At 35.9% G+C, this 8625-nt stretch overlaps 3 protein-coding genes and 1 pseudogene across 3 annotated transcripts in view; 2 read left to right on the top strand and 2 right to left on the bottom strand.

Moving 5' to 3' along the window:
* LOC107582236 (ankyrin repeat and MYND domain-containing protein 2-like) overlaps window positions 1-3338 on the top strand; it is a 7045-nt gene extending 3707 nt beyond the window's left edge. The window contains exons 8-11 of the mRNA XM_016267995.1: window positions 619-754; window positions 894-1022; window positions 1103-1232; window positions 2161-3338. Coding sequence (XP_016123481.1) covers window positions 619-754; window positions 894-1022; window positions 1103-1232; window positions 2161-2297 — 532 coding nt within the window. The 3' untranslated portion in view covers window positions 2298-3338. The remainder of the gene's footprint in view (window positions 1-618; window positions 755-893; window positions 1023-1102; window positions 1233-2160) is intronic.
* tspan13a (tetraspanin 13a) overlaps window positions 1-8624 on the bottom strand; it is a 15069-nt gene extending 6445 nt beyond the window's left edge. The window contains exon 1 of the mRNA XM_016267997.1: window positions 8608-8624. The gene's annotated coding sequence lies outside the window, so the exon portion shown is untranslated. The remainder of the gene's footprint in view (window positions 1-8607) is intronic.
* Window positions 3050-5987, bottom strand: LOC107582272 (leucine-rich repeat-containing protein 72-like; annotated as a pseudogene).
* LOC107582239 (sclerostin domain-containing protein 1-like) overlaps window positions 7139-8625 on the top strand; it is a 4770-nt gene continuing 3283 nt past the window's right edge. Inside the window, exon 1 of the mRNA XM_016267999.1 lies at window positions 7139-7371. Within this exon, the coding sequence (XP_016123485.1) occupies window positions 7176-7371 (196 nt within the window). The 5' untranslated portion in view covers window positions 7139-7175. The remainder of the gene's footprint in view (window positions 7372-8625) is intronic.

The following is an 8625-nucleotide window of genomic DNA, read 5'->3' on the forward strand; positions in this document are numbered from 1 at the left end:
AAACTTATTTCTGAAAGAGCAAAGTTTAAATATAATATTTAATATTATATATATATATATATATATATATATATATATATATGCTACCGTTCAAAAGTTTGGTGTCAGTAAGATTTTTTTATTCAGCAAGGATGCATTAATTTGATCGAAAGTGACAATAAAGATATTTATAATGTTACAAAAGATTTATGTAAGAAAGAAATGCTCTTTTTTTCTTTCTATTCATCAAAAAAGCCACAAAAATATTAAGCAGCACAACTGTTTTCAACAACAATCATAATAATAAATATTTGTTGAATTCTCATTAGAATTATTTCTGAAGGATCGTGTGACACTGAAGACTTAAGTAATGGCTGCTGAAAATTCAGCTTTACTATCACAGGAATAAATTATATTTTAAAATATATTAAAATAGAAAACGGTTATTTAAAGTTGTAATAATATTTCACAACATTACTGTTTTTCCAGTATTTTTGATCAAATTAATGCAGCCTTGGTGAACATGAGACTTTCAAAAACGTTTAAAAAATCTTCCTGACCCCAGAACATTTGAACAATAATGTATATATGTATTAGAGAGTAAACTAAATTTACTCTAACTCAAAAATCTTTTCTCAGTCTTTTGAAAGGGCGAGACAGTGATGGCTTCCCGGTATTCCAGGAGAAGTTCATTCGGGAGTGCATTAGGAAATTTCCATACTGTGATGCCACATTACTGCAGCAGCTGGTCCGGAGTATTGCCCCAGTGGAAATTGTGAGTTTGAGTTACAGTGACCTCTATTTGCTCATGTAGAAGACACTAGAGGTGTAATAAAATAATGGAATCATAGCCTCAACTAGAAAGACTGAACCACATTCTATGTATGGAAGCCTCACCAGTCCTTTTCTGACAGGGAAGTGACCCCACTGCTCTGTCAGTGCTCACGCAGGCCATCACGGGACAGGTGGGTTTCATGGACGCAGACTTCTGCACAACCTGTGGTGAAAAAGGAGCAGAGAAAAGATGCTCCATCTGTAAAATGGTAAATATCAGGATTTGTCTAATGACTTCTGGATTTTGTTTTTTCTTGGGGAGCTTTCTTAAATCTGTGCACTTCTTCAGGTGATCTACTGTGACCAGGCCTGTCAGAAGCTGCACTGGTTCAGCCATAAAAAGGTTTGTAAGATGTTACAGGAGCAGAGGGAGAAACATGAAGCTGAGTCAGCATCACGGCTACAGAAACAGGCAAAAGGTATCCAAATCAGATTAGTTTTGTTTTACTATGAGATTTATGAGAAGTATCATGGTATTATCATGTTTCTTTGGCATTGTACCATGGCATTACCTTGGCCTTGACATGTTCTTTGGGAATGCCCCATATTCTCTGCACTCACTTTATTTAATCTACAACATCACAGCAAGAAGAAATAATTTTTTTAACCAAATTATGAGATTGCCATCTGAATTGAATGTAATAAGATTAAAAAGACAAAGTCATTAATTTTGGTAATTATGTGTTGTAATTTTTAAGCAGAACCAAATCAGTTTTTGATTCACTAAAAAGGAACAAATCATAAAAGTCATTCTCTTCGAAAATCAAGCTGCGCTGTTTATGCTGTATGTTTTTGATTCACTGAAAACAACTGACTCATTTGTTTCATTCCGAGTCATTCGTTTCAAAATCAAGCTGCAGTGTTCACACCGTAAGGTTTTGATTCACTAACGCTATTTATTACCAGAATTATTTTTGAAGTTTAATCGTCACATTAAGCCATATCACGATTCTTGTCTGTCTATCCCCAAATTTAAGACCTCTTGAAATTATAATTAAGACTTTTCTTATACCATTTAAGGTATTTAAGACTTTTTATGGCCTTATATTTGATACAACTAAATTTAAGACTTTTTAAGGCTTTTTTTTTTGCACCCGCGGGAACCCTGGTACATTTCGGTCCCAGGACATCGGCCTACCGATTTTGCAAGCCCTGCATTCGTTTCAGGAATCAGGCTTCACTGTTCACAATGTATGTTTTTTTTTATTGACAAAAAAGAACTAAATCATAAGAGTCATTTGTTTCAAGAATAAAGCTAAGAATAAGTTGGGATCATTTAAAGTAAAGCATTGGAATACATATTTAGCTGAGGAGTGACGTAATGCAGGCTCTCTTTTTCTTTCATAGCTGAGGGTGATCAAGCATTGGAGGAGATGACAGGCACTATGGAGGAGCTCTCTGTCAGTCAGAGTGAGACCACCAGCTCCTCAGATAACCAAAACCAAGATGTTACCTCAGAGACAGTCCCTCTTACTACAGACTGAATCACAATGAATCACACTATTTCAACCCAGCAACCATCATCGTCATTGAAGACCCATCTAAGACAAAAGAGAGCAGGTCCGTGACCTCACCCAGAGTTTCTGAAGGTTTCTTCATAACTCTCTTACAGGATGCTCTTCTGAAAGCACATAACGTAAGGGAAAACCACCAAAAGCTTAGCCACACAAATGCATAGGGGGAAGGGTCTACAAGTGACAAAATGTAGATTTTTTTGTTTGTTTGTTTTAAATAGTCTTTTTACATTTATGTTGGGAAAATATATGTATTTATGTATGTGAAAATCATGTAGGTTTTGCTTTAGGAAAGATATTCTAATATATTGCTGCAAGACATTGATGCTTATGCCTTAAATTTCTTAGCTTGTTGTTATGGAAAAGGAACAAATTAATAGATGGCAGCGGCAGCTTATGTGAGTCTTTATAAATCTGTAGAATTTATTTAAATGCAACAGGTATTTTTGGGGACATCTGATATTGAAATACAGTTATACGGTTTCACAAATCAAACGCATAGATTTTCCGTCCGTAAGTTACAAACTATTACATCACATGTTCTTTGATGAACATGTCGAATATTAGACTTCACTCACACTCCAAATATTTCAGAAAACAACTTGAAAACACACATTAGTCTTGACAAAGTTTATTGAGATTGAAACGACAATGTAAGAGCTGTTTTTCATTGATTTAAACCACTTGACCCTTGTCAAATGTTCCATCGTGTGAACAAGAGTGATGGCAGGGGTCTGGAAATCATCTAAGTTTGACAGTGAGTATGTTAGATGCAGGTTTGCTAGAGTCGTCTAGATGGCTCCACTGAGACATGCTTGTACCGTTCCAGTTCATAATGGAGAACTGTATGATGGATTTGGCCACTGATGGGTTTTCTCGTTCATCAGAATGACTGCTAAGGAAAACATCCAAAGTCAGCTCCCGTGAAACATTTGCTGTAGTTTAATCATTAGAAATATTTAAAAAATACTCTTGTGACACTGACTCTGTACACCTCTTTCTTGAGACATGCTGACCTGTAACAATAAAACAGTTCTTTAGATTAGAAACGTTTTACGAATCTTAAAATGCTGGAATTGATTTTCTAGTTAATAGTTCTGTTAGACTAGAGAGCCTTAGCTTACGTACTGGTTTTGTGATCGAGTTGGTCACTTTTCTTCCTGTAGGAGCGGTAGTGCTCGTCTTCCAAAGGCAATAGAATCAAGCACCCTCTTGTCTTTCTACGCTGAACAGCTTAAATGCCTGTCTCCTTTCCTCCTGCTTCACTTTTGACAATTATACAGTACCCCACTGTTTAAAAGTTTGGAATAATTCGGATTTTTAATGTTTTTAAAGAAGTCTTATGCTCACCAAGGCTGCATTTATTTACTTAAAAGTACAGTAAAAACAGTAATATTTTGAAATATTACAATTTAAAATAGCTGTTTTCTATTTTAATATATGGTAAAATGTACTTTATTCCTGTGATGACAAAGTTGGATTTTCAGCATCATTACTCCAGTCTCCAGTGTCAGATGATCCTGAAGAAGATGCTGATTTAAATCTTACCCCAAACATTTGAATGGTAGTGTATCATAGTTTACACAACAAAATAGTAAGCAGCACAACTGTTTCAACATAAGAAATTAGAGTCAGCCGCCATATCACCCTGTAGCCCAAGACTGGTTGCCCACTGAAGCTAAGCAGGGCTGAGCCTGGTCAGTATCTGGATGGGAGACCTCCTGGGAAAAACTAGGTTGCTGCTGGAAGAGGTGTTAGTGATGCCAGCAGGGGGTGCTCACCCTGTGGTCTGTGTGGGTCCTAATACCCCAGTATAGTGACGGGGACACTATACTGTCAACAAGCACTGTCCTTCGGATGAAATGTTAAACCGAGGTCCTGACTCTCTGTGGTCATTAAAAATCCCAGGATGTCTTTCGAAAAGAGTAGAGGTGTGACCTCGGCATCCTGGCCAAATTTGCCCATTGGCCTCTGACCATCATGGCCTCCTAATAATCCCCATATCTGTTAATTGGCTTCATCACTCTGTCTCCTCTCCACCAATAAGCTGGTGTGTGGTGGGCGTTCTGGCACACTATGGCTGCCGTCGCATCATCCAGTTGGATGCTGCACACTGGAGGTGGATGAGGAGATCCCCCCCTCACAATGTAAAGCGCTTTAAGTGCCTAGAAAAGCGCTATATAAATGCAACTAATTATTATTATTAATTATTAATTATTATTATTTATTACAAAAAAAAAACAGTAAAAATGTCAAAAATTAAGTAAAACTCTTGGCTCAACCAGTGTCCAGATGCATAATGGTGTAGTTTAGTAGTTTATCAATCACATAATTAGCCAATGTGGTATATCTTATTATTCATTTTTATGGCATTTTTGATATCTTTGATCACTTTTGGTGAATTCTAATATGGCATGTTTGTAATTTATGGATGCCGACCTTTTCTGTCTAAAAACCTCACGGATGGCAAATGGTGCAGCACTTATTGGCGATATTCTGGACCTTGAGTGAAAGGGGTTCAGATATAAAGCTGAAACAGAAGATGCATTTGATCTGAAATGACTTTTTTGCCAATACAAATGCTGCAAAGAATCTTGTTTTTGGTGTAAAAACCATTTGTAACAAATGGTCTAAAAAAATAGCTTTTAAAACCTTGATTCACTTTTTTTTTTTTTTTTAAATAAGGAATATAGTGGACTTGCGTGAGAGACGGTGGTCTCAGGTTCTCACAGAGAGTGTGGAGGTCCTGCGTGTTCTTCAGCTCTGACAGTTTCCTCCAGACTCTCCATCTGATTGTTGAATAGGAGCAGCACTCGCAGGCATGTCAGGTGTCTCAATGGCCCAGAATGCAGACAGGAAAAAAGGTTAGAACACATTAAGAAACCACAAAAATAAATAAATAAAAAGCTTAGAAACATCTTTATAGCACAAACTGACCTGAAATGGAGAGAATATCATTGTTGTGCAGATAAAGTTCTGTCAAGCAGCAGTTAAATGAAGCTCTGGAAACCTCTCGAATCTCTCTTTTAAGACTTAGAAATTCACTTTTTTTTTTATTTTTATGGAAAGTACATAGCTGCTTTGTAGACTTTTTACTCATATTAATGAATTGCTCAATAGTTTTAGTGGTAAACATAAAGCTTTAAAAACTAGTAATCACACATAAGATAAGAGAGAGTAAAATTCAAGTTTCAGCCAGGCTGTCTAGCCCTGTTATTGTTAAGCCACACATATCTCAGCATGGAGAACCTTGACAAATCAGGAACACAAGTCAATCCTCTAAAAATAGATGGAAAATTAAAGAGAAATATAAAAAAAATAAAATAAAACAGTTAATGAATTGTACAATTATTATTTTTATGCATTGCATATAATATTTACGTTCGAAATCTTATTAATTATAATACATTTTATATTTAGGTTTCAGGTCCACATCTTATTATCTAAAAACTTTTATGTATATATTTAATTTATTTCTATTTTTTCCTAAGCACCTTCTGGCGAGATGAAGGTGGGTCACATCCGTGTCTCGCTGAATCACACGCTTTGGCAAAGAATCTTCATTCTCCTGTGGGGAAAAAGAAAGAAGCTAAGTGATGCTAAACGACAAACGGAGGAAATGAACTGTACTAAAGTGTAGTCCGTAGATGTACTGTACATGTCTATAAGTCTACCTGTTTGTATATTTCCACGTCTGAACTAGAGCCCGCTGGTCTGAAACATAGACTGTATAAACAAGGCCAAGACGAGACTCGCATCGGTTGCTAGTTGCTTTTTTTGAGCGCGCGACCCTGACAGCTTAGGAAGTGTGTGTTTGTGTGTTTGTCTCGGTTGACATTTTCAAACTTTTTGATGCTTCTCTTTTCTCGTCCATGAGAGGGCCCACTTTTCCTTAAAATGTTGTTAAGCTTCCACCGCGGGAAACAAAAGTGTGGCATGTTTATAATATAACTGCGTTTGTCCTCATTTGGATAAAAGCGTCTGCTAAACGACTAAACGTAAATGTATTGTTTTCATTGATTGTGATCATTTGACGTATTTAAAAAATAATAATATATATTTTTTACATGGTATAATAGAGCATTATGCATATTCAGGTACTGGACATATCTTTCTTCACTTGTTATTTTACGTGGGAAAAGTATTTTATTATTATTACAAAGTTTCTAAGATGATAACTAATCTATCTATCATCTATCTGTCTGTCTGACATTTTGTCTATCATTCTTTAGCTACTATTAATTACAGATCACAGTTTTAAAAGTTTATCATGGAAAAATGCATGCTGTTTCACTTAACCGTTATGCAGTATACACTTCAGGAAGTATATAGCTAGTATGTATCAATCAAGCATCTTCGCCACTGTCGTTTTCACCTCATTTTCAGTAAGCAGATCGAATCAGCTTGCAACACAGATTGATTGTTGATTAATTGCAGCTTAAATGCACTTTTCGTAAGTCATTTTCATAATAAATACTTTGTGGGCAGATTATGCTTGCAACACCCTTTAAAAACAAAAATCAAGACATAGCTTGCTTACATCAAGTGCTGAGTGTTTAACAGCACAAAAACACTTCTAAATGAATTAGGGGCTCTCAGGGAGTCCAGCACGCATTCATTTGGCTCCAGATGTTTGGAGCACCTCACAGGGTCGAGTGTTTCTCTGGGTGTGGTTTAGCGGAGAGACTGACTGCGCTTGTTTTAGCATTCCGCTCACCTGAGCCTTTGCCAAAACTGGAGGCGGGAGCGTATATAAACTGTATATATAACCCAAGACATGATAGTGAATGAGAATCAGTCAGACTCCAGGAGCATCTCTCCACAGGCTGTGGGTTATTTCACATCAACATGCATATAAACGCACCCGAATCGTGCAATTTCATGTTTTTATGTTGCTTTTTAATAAGGAGTGGTCTGACTTTGAAGAATGATGCTACGGAGGTGTTCTACCCTCATGTGGTCAGTCCCGTGCAGGACGCTCAGAGCAACGCGTCTCTGAATCGCGCGCGCTCCGGTGGACGAGGCTTCACAGCGCACGAGCGAGGTGAGTTCACGCGACATTCGACTCAGTTTGATCAGGGATCGTTCATTTTGATAGATTGTTTTGATGTCTCGTTTACAATTAACATTAAAACAAAGTTTTAGTTACATTCAATTTTTTTATTGGTTGATTTGGAGAAACGTCGTTTGAATATCTGATTCTTAAATGAATTTAAAATGAAACTAAACTCACTTTAAACAAACATCAGATTAAATAAATGCTTTAAACTTGAACAAATATATCATATAACCAATATATCACAAAGAGTGTTCACATTTCAGGGATTTCTTCATTACTGTGTCTTTGATCATGTGAACTAAATGTTTTTATATTTATTTGCTCGTTCATTTATAGAATAGAAAGTAAACAAAAAGCTGATATTTTACAGGTGTTTTTATCCATAGTGTTTATGGTCGAGGAGACCGGGGCTAGTTGTCACACATTTTACTCTGGTGAATATTTCTGTCAGGGTTTTATCTCTGAATGTCAATTTCTCTGTAGACGTATGCAATTTTTTTATTGGTTGATTTGGAGAAACGTCGTTTGAATATCTGATTCTTAAATGAATTTAAAATGAAACTAAACTCACTTTAAACAAACATCAGATTAAATAAATGCTTTAAACTTGAACAAATATATCATATAACCAATATATCACAAAGAGTGTTCACATTTCAGGGATTTCTTCATTACTGTGTCTTTGATCATGTGAACTAAATGTTTTTATATTTATTTGCTCGTTCATTTATAGAATAGAAAGTAAACAAAAAGCTGATATTTTACAGGTGTTTTTATCCATAGTGTTTATGGTCGAGGAGACCGGGGCTAGTTGTCACACTTTTTACTCTGGTGAATATTTCTGTCAGGGTTTTATCTCTGAATGTCAATTTCTCTATAGACGTATGCCCAGTGTTGTACGTAATCAGATTACTTTTTTCCAAGTAACTAGTAACGTAACGCATTACTTTTTAATTTACAAGAAAATATCCGAGTTACTTTTTCAAATAAGTAACGCCAGTTACTTTTTTTCCCCATTTATTGATTGAAAGCTCTCCTGTCCCCTTGTTGCGAGAAATCGGGAGTAAGATGTTACTTTACTTCTAGAATAAATGTGAACATGCATTAATTCATCTCACTCACAAAAAAATTTGATTTAGTTTTCCTCAGAATGAATAAAAACAGTTAAAAGCAACTCAGAATATGACTCAAAGCTGCAATAATTAAATATGTTAAATAATACAAATATCCTTTATGTAT

Source organism: Sinocyclocheilus grahami, unplaced genomic scaffold (genome assembly GCF_001515645.1).
Source record: "Sinocyclocheilus grahami isolate Dianchi unplaced genomic scaffold, SAMN03320097.WGS_v1.1 scaffold42.1, whole genome shotgun sequence".
NCBI classification, from domain to species: Eukaryota; Metazoa; Chordata; class Actinopteri; order Cypriniformes; family Cyprinidae; genus Sinocyclocheilus; species Sinocyclocheilus grahami.